The following is a 19,843-nucleotide window of genomic DNA, read 5'->3' on the forward strand; positions in this document are numbered from 1 at the left end:
AAATATAGTTAGTAGGTAGACTGTATAATAAATTATAACTTAAAGCTAGTAGATGCAACTTATAGTAATTCAAAAGATCATAGCCACTGAATTTTAATATTTTCGTCGAGTAAGCAAAAAAAACAGCAATGAAAATTTTTGAATTATGTTCATCCAAATCAATAAATAAAAGTAGTGACATAAATATTTTTCATACTATCTCTAGATAAATGAAGTATGATCCTTACCTATATGCTCCAAATGTTGCTGGCTGACCAAGTAAACCAAATCAAAAGAGCAATGATTGCATCATGGGAAAAAAATATATAGTGCACAACTTACAAAAAATATGAAAAAGGCTAAAGTCAAGTGTGAATCATCTATGAATATATAACATTAATAGTAATGTCACGAACTTAGGCCTTTTTATATAAATTCTATAAAGAGAATATTTTTTCACCATTAATCCAAGGAATTTGAAAAGACCAAAAATGAATGATATTATCATATGAATGAATAAATTAATATCAACCCTTCCTCTTCTTTCAGTTTTAAACCGGTAGTAATTACAATGAAAACATTGTCTTTTCATATGATGATAATATCATTAGTATTAATTAGTATACTACGGTCAGTTTATTGTTTAATAATTTAATATTTAATTAATTATACATTTTATGAAGAGATTTTTGGATTATTATTATTATTATTATTATTATTATTATTATATACATATAAATTATAGATGATAAATATGTATTAAATTAGATATTTTAATTAGGAATTAATCTAAGGAAGTGCAAAAGTCATTAACATATTAATTAAAATGATACAATTTAATATTTAAATTAAATAATTAAATGTTTTATAATATTTTAATTTATAATAGGGGTAAAATCTTAATTCAACTTTTAACTTTTTTTGTTCCCACTTATAATAATATATGATATGATATATAAATATAATATATATATTTGATACTAGGTCAAAATCCGATTGTGGCACTGTATCAGAAGGTAGCATGTGGCTATTGAGATCTAGTCAACTCAGCTCAGCAACGCTCAGGCCGCACCCGATCTTTAGCTCTCAAGTGATTAGGTATATTTCTAGACTTATTTCGGTCCCCAAGGAGATGATAAAATAATCGAGCCATCGCCCATCGGAGTAACCATCCGGAGATTTCAGGTTAAAAATTCAGCTACTACACTAGGTCTGTGAGCCCGTTTGCACTAACCCTTACGAGCACAATTGCTTTGGTTACATGTACTCCCTTATCCCAAAATACGTGTCACCTTAGCAAAAATCACGTTCATTAAGAAATCAATAAACACAATCGGTCGTTCACTAAACTACCCTTATTTTATAAACATATCTTAAAAATTGAACACTATTAAGAAGATGGAGTATAAAGGTATAGTTGAATAGCCATACTATTTTGTCTTGAATTCCTAACATCACACTTATTTTGGGACGGAGTGAGTACTTGTGAGATGAACAAGACACCTCATGTATTAGTTAAGGCGTGTTCAAGTTGACTCGAACATTACTTAAAAAGTATATTGTAGATTGATGACCTCATCTATATGATGTTGCTTTGCCAACTTCATTAGCAAATAGAAGTTAATTAGAATAAAATCGTTTTAGCGTATAGATGACCATTTCACTATCTATTTTCTATTTAATCCAAGAATCTCCAGATGTGACTATTTCACATTTCTAAAACTAACTTCTGACTTGCAAATAAAAAATATACTACCAATGTGTATATATACCCACAATCAAAATTCAAAAAGCACACCACCAAATAATATCTCTTTCTTTAGTACTAAAGTTATGATGGCTCAATACAGTTCAATTCTTACTATAATTGGGCTGATTTGTGTGCTCTTTTCATTTACAACTAATGCAACAAAACAGAACAATTCACAAATCTATATTGTTCATTGTGAGTTCCCTGGTGGGGAAAGAACTGCCAAATACCAAGATTTAGAAAGCTGGTATCTTTCTTTCTTGCCTGCAACAACCTCCGATAGTTCTCGTGAGGCACCACGTTTGATATATTCCTATCGAAATGTCCTAACGGGCTTTGCAGCTAAGTTATCACCAGAAGATATAAAGGAAATGGAAAAAATGGAAGGATTTGTTTCTGCACGCCCCCAGCAGCTACTTAAATTACACACCACACATAGTGTCAATTTCATGGGGTTGCAACAGAACATGGGGTTCTGGAAAGACTCGAATTATGGGAAAGGTGTGATTATTGGAGTTATTGACTCGGGAATTTTCCCAGACCACCCCTCATTTAGCGATGTCGGGATGCCACCTATCCCTGCTAAATGGAAAGGAGTTTGCGAGTCCGATTTCGCGACCAAGTGTAACAACAAGCTCATTGGAGCGAGGTCTTACCAACTTGCCAATGGTTCCCCAATAGATAATGATGGACATGGTACACACACAGCAAGCACAACTGCAGGAGCCTTTGTAGAAGGTGCTAATGTATTTGGGAATGCTAATGGGACTGCTGTTGGTGTTGCCCCTCTTGCCCACCTAGCCATATATAAGGTGTGTAATTCTGATGGTTGTTCTGACAGTGATATTTTAGCTGCCATGGATTCAGCTATAGATGATGGAGTAGATATTCTTTCAATGTCCCTTGGTGGAAGTCCAGTTCCTTTCTATGAAGACAGTATTGCTTTCGGGGCGTACGGTGCAACAGAAAGAGGGATTCTTGTAAGTTGCTCTGCTGGAAATAGTGGTTCATCCAGTTTCTCAGCAGGAAACACAGCCCCTTGGATTCTTACGGTAGGCGCCAGCACTATTGATAGAAGATAAAAGCTACTGTTACACTTGGAAATAAAGAGGAATTTGAAGGGGAATCTGCTTATCGTCCACAGATTTCCGACTCAACATACTTCACTCTATATGATGCTGCAAAGAGTATAGGTGATCCATCTGAAACCCCTTATTGCAAACCAGGGTCTCTCACTGACCCTGCAATAAAAGGAAAGATTGTCATATGTTCGGCAGGTGTAGCTTCAAATATTGAAAAAGGACAAGCTGTGAAGGATGCTGGAGGTGTTGCCATGATTGTCATCAACCCGGCATATTATGGTGTCACAAAATCAGCTGATGCTCATGTTCTTCCAGCATTGGTTGTTTCAGCTGCAGATGGAATCAAAATTCTTGATTATACAAACTCAATATCAAACCCTATTGCTACAATCACTATGCAAGGAACAATAATTGGAGATAAAAATGCTCCCATAGTTGCTGCATTTTCTTCTCGCGGACCAAGTAAACCTAATCCTGGGATCTTGAAGCCTGACATAATTGGTCCTGGTGTTAATATCCTTGCTGCTTGGCCTACCTCCGTGGATGACAACAAAACACCAAATCCACATTCAATATTATATCAGGCACCTCGATGTCTTGCCTCACCTCAGTGGCGTAGCAGCTCTGCTGAAGAGCACACATCCTGATTGGTCTCCTGCTGCTATTAAGTCTGCAATCATGACAACCGCTGACACGTTAAACCTTGACAGTAGTCCAATACTAGATGAAAGGTTACTTCCTGCAGACATCTTTGCAATTGGTGCAGGACACGTTAATCCATCAAGGGCAAATGATCCAGGACTAGTTTATGATACCCCCTCCGAGGACTATTTACCTTATTTATGTGGTTTGGGATACACAGATGCACAGGTAGGTAGCCTGTTACGACGCACGGTGAATTGCTTGGAAGTGAAAAGTATCCCTGAAGCACAATTAAACTATCCTTCGTTTTCCATATTTGGACTTGGATCAACTCCTCAGACATATACAAGAACTGTGACCAACGTTGGTGATGTTGCATCATCTTACAAAGTAGAGATAGCTTCACCTATAGGAGTTGCCGTAGAAGTTGTACCCACAGAGCTAAATTTCTCCGAGTTGAACCAGAAGTTAACATACCAAGTGACATTTTCCAAGACAACCAGCAGTTCAGAAGTTGTGCTTGTTGAGGGATTCTTGAAATGGACTTCTACTAGGCACTCTGTGAGAAGTCCAATTGCAGTTGTGTTGGTCTAGTGAAATTTTTTTTGCTATGAGTGCATAAAGTACTCAAACAGTTTATTGTTTTTACTGTATACTTTATGTTACTTTTTCATTATTAATAAAGTGTTTCGCTGTTTGTTCACATCTGATTGAAGAATATAAAAGCATATATCCTCTTTGATAAATGTCAGTTTTTCATTGATCGTTTCTTTTACTTTTTATATATTTCATTTTTTTAAGAAGAGAGTTCAAAAATGCCTGTTATATCCAATCATATATGCTGTTTACAAAGCAAGCATAAGAGTTGAGAAAACCTGATACCATTCCCAAGAAAAATAGCTATTGTCACCAACTTTCAAATTTCATTCGTAAAATTCGTCCTGAAATTTCAATTGTAAATTTAGAACATTATAATAGTGTGATATGACATAATTATGTTTCTTCAACCCTCTAATTGTGAATATTCTCAGGGGACACTAAAATTATTAAGTATTCAATAAATTAGTGAAAAAGAATGATGCATATAGCGATTTTAAAAATAATTTGGAAGTGTCTTCATCTTGATTATCCTATTTGAAGAGGTCTGGTGTAAGGTCTCTTTCTCATGCTTTGTAAATTTATAGTTGCAGATGAGGTTGTCACTTTTTGAGAATATGAATAATGTACACTAGATAGATGATACTGTCACCCAAACGTGAATCCAAAAATTTAACTTAATGAATTCAAATTTTAGAGTTCTTTAACATTGAATTCATTACCCTTTTAAAAATTATGATTTATAATATAATGTTTATTTAAATTTCGGAAAAGGGTCAAAATTGTCCCTGACATATGGCAAGCCACGTGGAAGTAATTCCTCCCTTAATTAAGCTTTGTCAATTAAGATTCACTACAAGAAACTAGACCTTTAGCGGCGACTTTTGGTTTTCACATAATCACTGAAAATCTTTAGTGGCGATATTTTGGGATATTTGTGGCGACTTTGTCGACGCTAAGAACTAATTTCTTGTAATGATCCTAGTTGGCCACGGTTAGGTGGAGGGATTAGTCTCACGTCACTAAAAATTTGGATTGTTACCTCAAGAGGATATTTGTAGTCTCTTGAGATAATGGTGGAGAGATTTTTTTTATCTCAAAATGTAACGGAGTGTATAAATAATCTATTTTGCATAGTTCAAGGGTTAATTTTGACAAGCATGAAACTAGTTCAAGGATTCAACGATCTGGGGTTAAGGAGGCACCACACATGTTTTTTTCTCATTAAAAACAAAAGGTCAGATTAAGTGTTAATGCTTGATTTTGTCAATATTGACAAAGCTCAAAACTTATAAAACTTAGAAGTTATCATATTTTATAATAGAAGTAATTAACATCAGGCCAGTTGGGATTCTTTAAACTTTATTGTAATTCCCTTTCACAATCTCAGCATTAGTTTAGAGGGATTATATAGGGAATGTACATGTATTTTTCAAATTTGGGGGGAAAATTAAGCTAATGACATTATTGTTAAGTAACATAGTACTTTCTTTTTAATTTATATTTGTGGTGTTTTGGTTAACTTGTCGCACCTCAACTAATTCCATAGGATACTAGGTCAAAATCCGATTGTGGCATTGTATCAGAAGGTAGCATGTGGCAATTGAGATTTAGTCAACTCCATCTCATCAATGTTCAGGCTGCACACGGTCACGTTCATTAAGATATCAATACACACAATCTGTAGTTTAGTAAACTACCCTTATTTTATGAACGTCTCTTGTAAATTGAACACTAAAAAGAAAATGGAATATAAAGGTATAGTTAAAAGTCATACTAATTTTTGTTTTGGATTTCCTAAGATAACACCTATTTTGGGACAGAGGGAGTACTTGTGAGGTGAACTAGTCAGCTCAGTTAAGGTGTGTTCAAGTTGACTCGAACATTACTTAAGTATATTGTCGATTAATGACTTCATCTATGTGATGTTGCTATGCCAACTTCATTAGCAAATAGAAGTTAATTAGAATAAAATCGTTTTAGCGTACAGATGACCAATTTACTTTCTATTTTCTATTAAATCCAAGAATCTCCAGATATGACTATTTCACATTTCTAAAACTAGCTTCTGACTTGCAAATAAAAAAATATACTTCCAATAAGTATATATTCCCTCAATCAAAATTCGAAAAACACTCACAAAATAACAGCTCTTTCACTAGTACTAAAGTTATGATGGCTCAATACAGTTCAATTCTCATTATAATTGTGCTGATTTGTGTGCTCTTTTCATTTACCACTAATGCAACAAAACAGAACAATTCACAAATCTATATTGTTCATTGTCAGTTCCCTGATGGGGAAATGTCAACCAGATATCAAGATTAGAAAGCTGGTATCTTTCTTTCTTGCCTGCTGTTAACCTCAGATAGTTCTCGTGAGGCACCACGTTTGATATATTCCTATCGAAATGTCTAACAGGTTTTGCAGCTAAGTTATCACCAGAGGATATTAAGGAAATGGAGAAAATGGAAGGATTTGTTTCTGCACGCCCCGACGAGATACTTAATTTACACACCACACATAGTGTCAATTTCATGGGGTTGCAACAGAACATGGGGTTCTGGAATGACTCGAATTATGGGAAAGGTGTGATTATTGGAGTTATTGACGGGGGGAATTTTCCCGGACCACCCTTCGGTTTAGCGATGATGGGATGCCACCTCCCCCCTGCTAAATGGAAGGGTAAGTGTGAATTTAATGTCACAAAGTGTAACAACAAGCTCATTGGAGCCAGATTCTTCCCGAACTCGGGGATTGATCCATGGGATGAAAATGGACATGGTACACATACTGCTAGCACGGCTGCTGGAAGTTTCGTTCCAGGTGCTAACATTTTTGGCAATGCAAATGGCACAGCTGTGGGTGTTGCACCTCTTGCTCATGTTGCCGTTTACAAAGCGTGCTCTGCTTTCGGTTGTTTTGGGAGCGACATTTTGGCTGCAATGGATATGGCTATTGAAGATGGTGTGGATATTCTTTCAATTTCCCTTGGTAGTCTATCTAATGCTTTCCATAGAAACCCAATTGCACTTGGTGCACTTAGTGCTATCAAAAAGGGAATCTTCGTCAGCTGTTCTGGTGGAAATTCAGGACCATACAGTTTTTCATTGTCTAATGAAGCGCCCTGGGTTCTCACAGTTGGTGCAAGCACTATCGACAGAAAAATAAAGGCCACTGTTGTGCTTGGTAACAATCAAGAATTCGACGGAGAATCAGCTTTGCAACCTAATGACTTTCCTCCTACACTATTGCCTCTTGCCTATCCTGGAAGCCAATTCTAGTGATTCTGATGCTAAATATTGTACCCCTGCTTCCTGAACAACACGAATGTCATGGGAAAATTGTGTTGTGTGAGGCTGGTAAAATAACGCGAGCTGATAAAGGTATAGCAGTGAAGGGCAGCTGGTGGTGCTGCCATGATATTTATGAACCGAGAAGCCATGGCTAACACAACATTGGTCGAGGCATATGTCCTCCCAATGACATATGTTGGCTATGCTGATGGTCTAAAAATCAAAGAGTACATAGACTCAACACCAACCCCTACAGCCACAATTGTGTTCAAGGGAACTATAATCGGAGATGATCGTGCTCCAGTGGTTGCTGGATTTTCATCCAGGGGTCCAAGTTATGCAAGTCCTGGAATTCTAAAACCAGACATTATTGGTCCTGGCGTTAACATTCTAGCAGCTTGGCATATTTCCTTGGATAACAACACAAACACCAACTCGAGATTCAACATGATCTCAGGCACCTCAATGTCTTGTCCTCACCTCAGTGGCGTTGCAGCACTACTAAAAAGTGTTCACCCTGATTGGTCTCCAGCTGCAATTAAGTCAGCAATTATGACAACAGCCGATGTCTTAAACCTCGGATCCAACTTAATCGAGGATGAAACATACCGTCCGGCCAATGTTTTTGCCACTGGTGCAGGCCATGTTAATCCGTCAAAAGCAAATGATCCAGGCCTGATATATGACATAGAGCCAGCCGTTTACTTACCTTATTTATGTGGTCTAAATTACACAGACACACAAGTTGGATTCTTTTTTCCGGGCAAAGTGAATTGTTCAGAGGTTACTAGCATCTCAGATGGTCAACTAAATTATCCATCGTTTTCGATCCAAGTCAGAGTCAACTCAGCAGCTCAAGTATATTCAAGAACTGTGATGAATGTTGGACAAGCCAAACTCAACATACAGAGTTGAAATTGATTCACCGCCAGGTCTTGATGTGAAAGTTGAACCAACTACACTTGTTTTTTTCAGAGGTGAAACAAGCATTGAGCTATCAAGTGACATTTACACCTCTGGATACCATACCGAACACTACTTTTAATCAGGGATCTCTCAGATGGATTTCTGAAAACACATTGTTAGGAGCCCAATTGCTGTTCGATTTTTCCTTTTTTGAAGAAATAAATGAAGAATCTGATCTCAGTGACACACTCATCGAGATTTTTCTTTTGCAATAAAACCATGTTCAATATACATTCTAATAAATACAAATGAATCAACTCATGATAAACGGATGACATGATATCGGACACTTAGGCTTAGATCTCATTTCCTTTAGTACTATATCTATTCAATGTTTTGGAGTTGCTTTCATCTTCAAACACTGCTTATTGTCGTATTAACTCTAAAAATGTCTACATTCATCTAATCAAATTCAAGTTAATTTACTCAAGTACCAAAATCTTAATGAATTACTCATTTATTAACCAACCTTCTCTCAAAACAAGGAAAATGACTTCCCTACTTTCCAAAAATGAAAATTTCCAATTCTAAGCCTCTTCAAAAAAAAATTTCACATTGCCGGACGTTACAGCAGTGTTTCTATCTTCTCACTTCAAATAGGGATATTACTGACCAAAGGTTAAAACCTATAGAACGTTATTGACTTGTTGAGGTAATTCCTGCAAAAAAAAATAAAAATTAGTGAAAATTGTGTCTTATGCAGTGTAATATAATATCGGAAATAAACCATCTTCATGTCATCATTTTGCCAACGTCTTCTATTCTATAGTTCAAAGTACACTTCTTGTGCCTTGAACTCACTCAACCTTAAATTGTCAAATTTAAGAGCATATATATAATTTGATATGGTTGAAATAATACAACAAATGTGGGGTGATTGAAGAGATTTAAGGTGTTATAAATATTTGTAGAAATTTAGTATAGCCATTTAAAGTGCAAGTTGAAATTGATTGACAATGGACCTATTTGAATGACTTGATTATTGCATATATGGAAAATGATTGTCCAAACCTATAAATTTGAGCATCTAAATATAGTTAGTAGGTAGACTGTATAATAAATTATAACTTAAAGCTAGTAGATGCAACTTATAGTAATTCAAAGATCATAGCCACTGAATTTTAATATTTTCGTCGAGTAAGCAAAAAAAAACAGCAATGAAAATTTTTGAATTATGTTCATCCAAATCAATAAATAAAAGTAGTGACATAAATATTTTTCATACTATCTCTAGATAAATGAAGTATGATCCTTACCTATATGCTCCAAATGTTGCTGGCTGACCAAGTAAACCAATCAAAAGAGCAATGATTGCATCATGGGGAAAAAAATATATAGTGCACAACTTACAAAAAATATGAAAAAGGCTAAAGTCAAGGTGAATCATCTATGAATAATAACATTAATAGTAATGTCACGAACTTAGGCCTTTTTATATAAATCTTAATAAAGAGAATATTTTTTCACCATTAATCCAAGGAATTGAAAAGACCAAAAATGAATGATATTATCATATGAATGAATAAATTAATATCAACCCTTCCTCTTCTTTCAGTTTTAAAACCGGTAGTAATTACAATGAAAACATTGTCTTTTCATATGATGATAAATATCATTAGTATTAATTAGTAATACTACGGTCAGTTTATTGTTTATAATTTAATATTAATTAATTATACATTTTATGAAGAGATTTTTGGATTATTATATTATTATTTTATTATTATTATATATTATACATATAAATTATAGATGATAAATATGTATTAAATTAGATATTTTAATTAGGAATTAATCTAAGGAAGTGGCAAAAGTCATTAACATATTAATTAAAATGATACAATTTAATATTTAAATTAAATAATTAAATGTTTTATAATATTTTAATTTATAATAGGGGTAAATCTTAATTCAACTTTTAACTTTTTTTGTTCCCACTTATAATAATATATGATATGATATATAAATATAATATATATATTTGATACTAGGTCAAAATCCGATTGTGGCACTGTATCAGAAGGTAGCATGTGGCTATTGAGATCTAGTCAACTCAGCTCAGCAACGCTCAGCCGCACCCGATCTTTAGCTCTCAAGTGATTAGGTATATTTCTAGACTTATTTCGGTCCCCAAGGAGATGATAAAATAATCGAGCCATCGCCATCGGAGTAACCATCCCGGAGATTTCAGGTTAAAAATTCAGCTACTACACTAGGTCTGTGAGCCCGTTTGCACTAACCCTTACGAGCACAATTGCTTTGGTTACATGTACTCCCTTATCCCAAAATACGTGTCACCTTAGCAAAAATCACGTTCATTAAGAAATCAATAAACACAATCGGTCGTTAACTACCCTTATTTTATAAACATATTCTTAAAATTGAACACTATTAAGAAGATGGAGTATAAAGGTATAGTTGAATAGCCATATATTTTGTCTTGAATTCCTAACATCACACTTATTTTGGGACGGAGTGAGTACTTGTGAGATGAACAAGACACCTCATGTATTAGTTAAGGCGTGTTCAAACTCGAACATTACTTAAAAAGTATATTGTAGATTGATGACCTCATCTATATGATGTTGCTTTGCCAACTTCATTAGCAAATAGAAGTTAATTAGAATAAAATCGTTTTAGCGTATAGATGACCATTTCACTATCTATTTTCTATTTAATCCAGAATCTCCAGATGTGACTATTTCACATTTCTAAAACTAACTTCTGACTTGCAAATAAAAATATACTACCAATGTGTATATATACCCACAATCAAAATTCAAAAAGCAACACCAAATAATAATATCTCTTTCTTTAGTACTAAAGTTATGATGGCTCAATACAGTTCAATTCTTACTATAATTGGGCTGATTTGTGTGCTCTTTTCATTTACAACTAATGCAACAAAACAGAACAATTCACAAATCTATATTGTTCATTGTGAGTTCCCTGGTGGGGAAAGAACTGCCAAATACCAAGATTTAGAAAGCTGGTATCTTTCTTTCTTGCCTGCAACAACCTCCGATAGTTCTCGTGAGGCACCACGTTTGATATATTCCTATCGAAATGTCCTAACGGGCTTTGCAGCTAAGTTATCACCAGAAAGATATAAAGGAAATGGAAAAAATGGAAGGATTTGTTTCTGCACGCCCCCAGCAGCTACTTAAATTACACACCACACATAGTGTCAATTTCATGGGGTTGCAACAGAACATGGGGTTCTGGAAAGACTCGAATTATGGGAAAGGTGTGATTATTGGAGTTATTGACTCGGGAATTTTCCCAGACCACCCCTCATTTAGCGATGTCGGGATGCCACCTATCCCTGCTAAATGGAAAGGAGTTTGCGAGTCCGATTTCGCGACCAAGTGTAACAACAAGCTCATTGGAGCGAGGTCTTACCAACTTGCCAATGGTTCCCCAATAGATAATGATGGACATGGTACACACACAGCAAGCACAACTGCAGGAGCCTTTGTAGAAGGTGCTAATGTATTTGGGAATGCTAATGGGACTGCTGTTGGTGTTGCCCCTCTTGCCCACCTAGCCATATATAAGGTGTGTAATTCTGATGGTTGTTCTGACAGTGATATTTTAGCTGCCATGGATTCAGCTATAGATGATGGAGTAGATATTCTTTCAATGTCCCTTGGTGGAAGTCCAGTTCCTTTCTATGAAGACAGTATTGCTTTCGGGGCGTACGGTGCAACAGAAAGAGGGATTCTTGTAAGTTGCTCTGCTGGAAATAGTGGTTCATCCAGTTTCTCAGCAGGAAACACAGCCCCTTGGATTCTTACGGTAGGCGCCAGCACTATTGATAGAAAGATAAAAGCTACTGTTACACTTGGAAATAAAGAGGAATTTGAAGGGGAATCTGCTTATCGTCCACAGATTTCCGACTCAACATACTTCACTCTATATGATGCTGCAAAGAGTATAGGTGATCCATCTGAAACCCCTTATTGCAAACCAGGGTCTCTCACTGACCCTGCAATAAAAAAAGATTGTCATATGTTCGGCAGGTGTAGCTTCAAATATTGAAAAAGGACAAGCTGTGAAGGATGCTGGAGGTGTTGCCATGATTGTCATCAACCCGGCATATTATGGTGTCACAAAATCAGCTGATGCTCTCTTCCAGCATTGGTTGTTTCAGCTGCAGATGGAATCAAAATTCTTGATTATACAAACTCAATATCAAACCCTATTGCTACAATCACTATGCAAGGAACAATAATTGGAGATAAAAATGCTCCCATAGTTGCTGCATTTTCTTCTCGCGGACCAAGTAAACCTAATCCTGGGATCTTGAAGCCTGACATAATTGGTCCTGGGTGTTAATATCCTTGCTGCTTGGCCTACCTCCGTGGATGACAACAAAAACACCAAATCCACATTCAATATTATATCAGGCACCTCGATGTCTTGCCCTCACCTCAGTGGCGTAGCAGCTCTGCTGAAGAGCACACATCCTGATTGGTCTCCTGCTGCTATTAAGTCTGCAATCATGACAACCGCTGGACACGTTAAACCTTGACAGTAGTCCAATACTAGATGAAAGGTTACTTCCTGCGACATCTTTGCAATTGGTGCAGGACACGTTAATCCATCCAAGGGCAAATGATCCAGGACTATTTTATGATACCCCCTCCGAGACTATTTACCTTATTTATGTGGTTTGGGATACACAGATGCACAGGTAGGTAGCCTGTTACGACGCACGGTGAATTGCTTGGAAGTGAAAAGTATCCCTGAAGCACAATTAAACTATCCTTCGTTTTCCATATTGGACTTGGATCAACTCCTCAGACATATACAAGAACGTGACCAACGTTGGTGATGTTGCATCATCTTAAAAGTAGAGATAGCTTCACCTATAGGAGTTGCCGTAGAAGTTGTACCCACAGAGCTAAATTTCTCCGAGTTGAACCAGAAGTTAACATACCAAGTGACATTTCCAAGACAACCAGCAGTTCAGAAGTTGTGCTTGTTGAGGGATTCTTGAAATGGACTTCTACTAGGCACTCTGTGAGAAGTCCAATTGCAGTTGTGTTGGTCTAGTGAAATTTTTTTTGCTATGAGTGCATAAAGTACTCAAACAGTTTATTGTTTTTACTGTATACTTTATGTTACTTTTTCATTATTAATAAAGTGTTTCGCTGTTTGTTCACATCTGATTGAAGAATATAAAAGCATATATCCTCTTTGATAAATGTCAGTTTTTCATTGATCGTTTCTTTTACTTTTTATATATTTCATTTTTTAAGAAGAGAGTTCAAAAATGCCTGTTATATCCAATCATATATGCTGTTTACAAAGCAAGCATAAGAGTTGAGAAAACCTGATACCATTCCCAAGAAAAATAGCTATTGTCACCAACTTTCAAATTTCATTCGTAAAATTCGTCCTGAAATTTCAATTGTAAATTTAGAACATTATAATAGTGTGATATGACATAATTATGTTTCTTCAACCCTCTAATTGTGAATATTCTCAGGGGACACTAAAATTATTAAGTATTCAATAAATTAGTGAAAAAGAATGATGCATATAGCGATTTTAAAAATAATTTGGAAGTGTCTTCATCTTGATTATCCTATTTGAAGAGGTCTGGTGTAAGGTCTCTTTCTCATGCTTTGTAAATTTATAGTTGCAGATGAGGTTGTCACTTTTTGAGAATATGAATAATGTACACTAGATAGATGATACTGTCACCCAAACGTGAATCCAAAAATTTAACTTAATGAATTCAAATTTTAGAGTTCTTTAACATTGAATTCATTACCCTTTTAAAATTATGATTTATAATATAATGTTTATTTAAATTTCGGAAAAGGGTCAAAATTGTCCCTGACATATGGCAAGCCACGTGGAAGTAATTCCTCCCCTTAATTAAGCTTTGTCAATTAAGATTCACTACAAGAAACTAGACCTTTAGCGGCGACTTTTGGTTTTCACATAATCACTGAAAATCTTTAGTGGCGATATTTTGGATATTTGTGGCGACTTTGTCGACGCTAAAGAACTAATTTCTTGTAATGATCCTAGTTGGCCACGGTTAGGTGGAGGGATTAGTCTCACGTCACTAAAAATTTGGATTGTTACCTCAAGAGGATATTTGTAGTCTCTTGAGATAATGGTGGAGAGATTTTTTTTATCTCAAAATGTAACGGAGTGTATAAATAATCTATTTTGCATAGTTCAAGGGTTAATTTTGACAAGCATGAAACTAGTTCAAGGATTCAACGATCTGGGGTTAAGGAGGCACCACACATGTTTTTTTCTCATTAAAAACAAAAGGTCAGATTAAGTGTTAATGCTTGATTTTGTCAATATTGACAAAGCTCAAAACTTATAAAACTTAGAAGTTATCATATTTTATAATAGAAGTAATTAACATCAGGCCAGTTGGGATTCTTTAAACTTTATTGTAATTCCCTTTCACAATCTCAGCATTAGTTTAGAGGGATTATATAGGGGAATGTACATGTATTTTTCAAATTTGGGGGAAAATTAAGCTAATGACATTATTGTTAAGTAACATAGTACTTTCTTTTTAATTTATATTTGTGGTGTTTTGGTTAACTTGTCGCACCTCAACTAATTCCATAGGATACTAGGTCAAAATCCGATTGTGGCATTGTATCAGAAGGTAGCATGTGGCAATTGAGATTTAGTCAACTCCATCTCATCAATGTTCAGGCTGCACACGGTCACGTTCATTAAGATATCAATACACACAATCTGTAGTTTAGTAAACTACCCTTATTTTATGAACGTCTCTTGTAAATTGAACACTAAAAAGAAAATGGAATATAAAGGTATAGTTAAAAAGTCATACTAATTTTTGTTTTGGATTTCCTAAGATAACACCTATTTTGGGACAGAGGGAGTACTTGTGAGGTGAACTAGTCAGCTCAGTTAAGGTGTGTTCAAGTTGACTCGAACATTACTTAAGTATATTGTCGATTAATGACTTCATCTATGTGATGTTGCTATGCCAACTTCATTAGCAAATAGAAGTTAATTAGAATAAAATCGTTTTAGCGTACAGATGACCAATTTACTTTCTATTTTCTATTAAATCCAAGAATCTCCAGATATGACTATTTCACATTTCTAAAACTAGCTTCTGACTTGCAAATAAAAAAATATACTTCCAATAAGTATATATTCCCTCAATCAAAATTCGAAAAACACTCACAAAATAACAGCTCTTTCACTAGTACTAAAGTTATGATGGCTCAATACAGTTCAATTCTCATTATAATTGTGCTGATTTGTGTGCTCTTTTCATTTACCACTAATGCAACAAAACAGAACAATTCACAAATCTATATTGTTCATTGTCAGTTCCCTGATGGGGAAATGTCAACCAGATATCAAGATTTAGAAAGCTGGTATCTTTCTTTCTTGCCTGCTGTTAACCTCAGATAGTTCTCGTGAGGCACCACGTTTGATATATTCCTATCGAAATGTCCTAACAGGTTTTGCAGCTAAGTTATCACCAGAGGATATTAAGGAAATGGAGAAAATGGAAGGATTTGTTTCTGCACGCCCCGACGAGATACTTAATTTACACACCACACATAGTGTCAATTTCATGGGGTTGCAACAGAACATGGGGTTCTGGAATGACTCGAATTATGGGAAAGGTGTGATTATTGGAGTTATTGACGGGGGAATTTTCCCGGACCACCCTTCGTTTAGCGATGATGGGATGCCACCTCCCCCTGCTAAATGGAAGGGTAAGTGTGAATTTAATGTCACAAAGTGTAACAACAAGCTCATTGGAGCCAGATTCTTCCCGAACTCGGGGATTGATCCATGGGATGAAAATGGACATGGTACACATACTGCTAGCACGGCTGCTGGAAGTTTCGTTCCAGGTGCTAACATTTTTGGCAATGCAAATGGCACAGCTGTGGGTGTTGCACCTCTTGCTCATGTTGCCGTTTACAAAGCGTGCTCTGCTTTCGGTTGTTTTGGGAGCGACATTTTGGCTGCAATGGATATGGCTATTGAAGATGGTGTGGATATTCTTTCAATTTCCCTTGGTAGTCTATCTAATGCTTTCCATAGAAACCCAATTGCACTTGGTGCACTTAGTGCTATCAAAAAGGGAATCTTCGTCAGCTGTTCTGGTGGAAATTCAGGACCATACAGTTTTTCATTGTCTAATGAAGCGCCCTGGGTTCTCACAGTTGGTGCAAGCACTATCGACAGAAAAATAAAGGCCACTGTTGTGCTTGGTAACAATCAAGAATTCGACGGAGAATCAGCTTTGCAACCTAATGACTTTCCTCCTACACTATTGCCTCTTGCCTATCCTGGAAGCAATTCTAGTGATTCTGATGCTAAATATTGTACCCCTGCTTCCCTGAACAACACGAATGTCATGGGAAAGATTGTGTTGTGTGAGGCTGGTAAAATAACGCGAGCTGATAAAGGTATAGCAGTGAAGGCAGCTGGTGGTGCTGCCATGATATTTATGAACCGAGAAGCCATGGCTAACACAACATTGGTCGAGGCATATGTCCTCCCAATGACATATGTTGGCTATGCTGATGGTCTAAAAATCAAAGAGTACATAGACTCAACACCAACCCCTACAGCCACAATTGTGTTCAAGGGAACTATAATCGGAGATGATCGTGCTCCAGTGGTTGCTGGATTTTCATCCAGGGGTCCAAGTTATGCAAGTCCTGGAATTCTAAAACCAGACATTATTGGTCCTGGCGTTAACATTCTAGCAGCTTGGCATATTTCCTTGGATAACAACACAAACACCAACTCGAGATTCAACATGATCTCAGGCACCTCAATGTCTTGTCCTCACCTCAGTGGCGTTGCAGCACTACTAAAAAGTGTTCACCCTGATTGGTCTCCAGCTGCAATTAAGTCAGCAATTATGACAACAGCCGATGTCTTAAACCTCGGATCCAACTTAATCGAGGATGAAACATACCGTCCGGCCAATGTTTTTGCCACTGGTGCAGGCCATGTTAATCCGTCAAAAGCAAATGATCCAGGCCTGATATATGACATAGAGCCAGCCGTTTACTTACCTTATTTATGTGGTCTAAATTACACAGACACACAAGTTGGATTCTTTTTTCCGGGCAAAGTGAATTGTTCAGAGGTTACTAGCATCTCAGATGGTCAACTAAATTATCCATCGTTTTCGATCCAAGTCAGAGTCAACTCAGCAGCTCAAGTATATTCAAGAACTGTGATGAATGTTGGACAAGCCAACTCAACATACAGAGTTGAAATTGATTCACCGCCAGGTCTTGATGTGAAAGTTGAACCAACTACACTTGTTTTTTCAGAGGTGAAACAAGCATTGAGCTATCAAGTGACATTTACACCTCTGGATACCATACCGAACACTACTTTTAATCAGGGATCTCTCAGATGGATTTCTGAAAAACACATTGTTAGGAGCCCAATTGCTGTTCGATTTTTCCTTTTTTGAAGAAATAAATGAAGAATCTGATCTCAGTGACACACTCATCGAGATTTTTCTTTTGCAATAAAACCATGTTCAATATACATTCTAATAAATACAAATGAATCAACTCATGATAAACGGATGACATGATATCGGACACTTAGGCTTAGATCTCATTTCCTTTAGTACTATATCTATTCAATGTTTTGGAGTTGCTTTCATCTTCAAACACTGCTTATTGTCGTATTAACTCTAAAAATGTCTACATTCATCTAATCAATTCAAGTTAATTTACTCAAGTACAAAATCTTAATGAATTACTCATTTATTAACCAACCTTCTCTCAAACAAGGAAAATGACTTCCCTACTTTCCAAAAATGAAAATTTCCAATTCTAAGCCTCTTCAAAAAAAATTTCACATTGCCGGACGTTACAGCAGTGTTCTATCTTCTCACTTCAAATAGGGATATTACTGACCAAAGGTTAAAACCTATAGAACGTTATTGACTTGTTGAGGTAATTCCTGCAAAAAAAAATAGAAATTAGTGAAAATTGTGTCTTATGCAGTGTAATATAATATCGGAAATAAACCATCTTCATGTCATCTTTTGCCAACGTCTTCTATTCTATAGTTCAAAGTACACTTCTTGTGCCTTGAACTCACTCAACCTTAAATTGTCAAATTTAAGAGCATATATATAATTTGATATGGTTGAAATAATACAACAAATGTGGGGTGATTGAAGAGATTTAAGGTGTTATAAATATTTGTAGAATTTAGTATAGCCATTTAAAGTGCAAGTTGAAATTGATTGACAATGGACCTATTTGAATGACTTGATTATTGCATATATGGAAAATGATTGTCCAAACCTATAAATTTGAGCATCTAAATATAGTTAGTAGGTAGACTGTATAATAAATTATAACTTAAAGCTAGTAGATGCAACTTATAGTAATTCAAAAGATCATAGCCACTGAATTTTAATATTTTCGTCGAGTAAGCAAAAAAAACAGCAATGAAAATTTTTGAATTATGTTCATCCAAATCAATAAATAAAAGTAGTGACATAAATATTTTTCATACTATCTCTAGATAAATGAAGTATGATCCTTACCTATATGCTCCAAATGTTGCTGGCTGACCAAGTAAACCAAATCAAAAGAGCAATGATTGCATCATGGGAAAAAAATATATAGTGCACAACTTACAAAAAATATGAAAAAGGCTAAAGTCAAGTGTGAATCATCTATGAATATATAACATTAATAGTAATGTCACGAACTTAGGCCTTTTTATATAAATTCTATAAAGAGAATATTTTTTCACCATTAATCCAAGGAATTTGAAAAGACCAAAAATGAATGATATTATCATATGAATGAATAAATTAATATCAACCCTTCCTCTTCTTTCAGTTTTAAACCGGTAGTAATTACAATGAAAACATTGTCTTTTCATATGATGATAATATCATTAGTATTAATTAGTATACTACGGTCAGTTTATTGTTTAATAATTTAATATTTAATTAATTATACATTTTATGAAGAGATTTTTGGATTATTATTATTATTATTATTATTATTATTATTATATACATATAAATTATAGATGATAAATATGTATTAAATTAGATATTTTAATTAGGAATTAATCTAAGGAAGTGCAAAAGTCATTAACATATTAATTAAAATGATACAATTTAATATTTAAATTAAATAATTAAATGTTTTATAATATTTTAATTTATAATAGGGGTAAAATCTTAATTCAACTTTTAACTTTTTTTGTTCCCACTTATAATAATATATGATATGATATATAAATATAATATATATATTTGATACTAGGTCAAAATCCGATTGTGGCACTGTATCAGAAGGTAGCATGTGGCTATTGAGATCTAGTCAACTCAGCTCAGCAACGCTCAGGCCGCACCCGATCTTTAGCTCTCAAGTGATTAGGTATATTTCTAGACTTATTTCGGTCCCCAAGGAGATGATAAAATAATCGAGCCATCGCCCATCGGAGTAACCATCCGGAGATTTCAGGTTAAAAATTCAGCTACTACACTA

General features: G+C 35.4%; 1 protein-coding gene and 3 pseudogenes across 1 annotated transcript; all 4 read left to right on the forward strand.

Moving 5' to 3' along the window:
• The first annotated feature begins 1,812 nt into the window (after positions 1-1,812).
• Positions 1,813-4,047, forward strand: LOC125827149 (subtilisin-like protease 4; annotated as a pseudogene).
• A 2,299-nt stretch (positions 4,048-6,346) lies between these two features.
• On the forward strand, positions 6,347-8,466 carry LOC125826712 (subtilisin-like protease; annotated as a pseudogene).
• A 2,674-nt stretch (positions 8,467-11,140) lies between these two features.
• On the forward strand, positions 11,141-13,370 carry LOC125827150 (subtilisin-like protease 4; annotated as a pseudogene).
• A 2,178-nt stretch (positions 13,371-15,548) lies between these two features.
• On the forward strand, positions 15,549-17,787 carry LOC125826714 (subtilisin-like protease). Its single transcript, XM_049506059.1, has 2 exons — positions 15,549-15,657; positions 15,743-17,787. Exons 1-2 carry the CDS (start codon positions 15,549-15,551, stop codon positions 17,785-17,787), a joined length of 2,154 nt encoding a protein of 717 aa, XP_049362016.1.
• The last annotated feature ends 2,056 nt before the right edge of the window (positions 17,788-19,843 follow it).

The sequence above is a fragment of the Solanum verrucosum genome, unplaced genomic scaffold (assembly GCF_900185275.1).
Source record: "Solanum verrucosum unplaced genomic scaffold, falcon-dt-bn FXZP01000060.1, whole genome shotgun sequence".
NCBI classification, from domain to species: domain Eukaryota; kingdom Viridiplantae; phylum Streptophyta; class Magnoliopsida; order Solanales; family Solanaceae; genus Solanum; species Solanum verrucosum.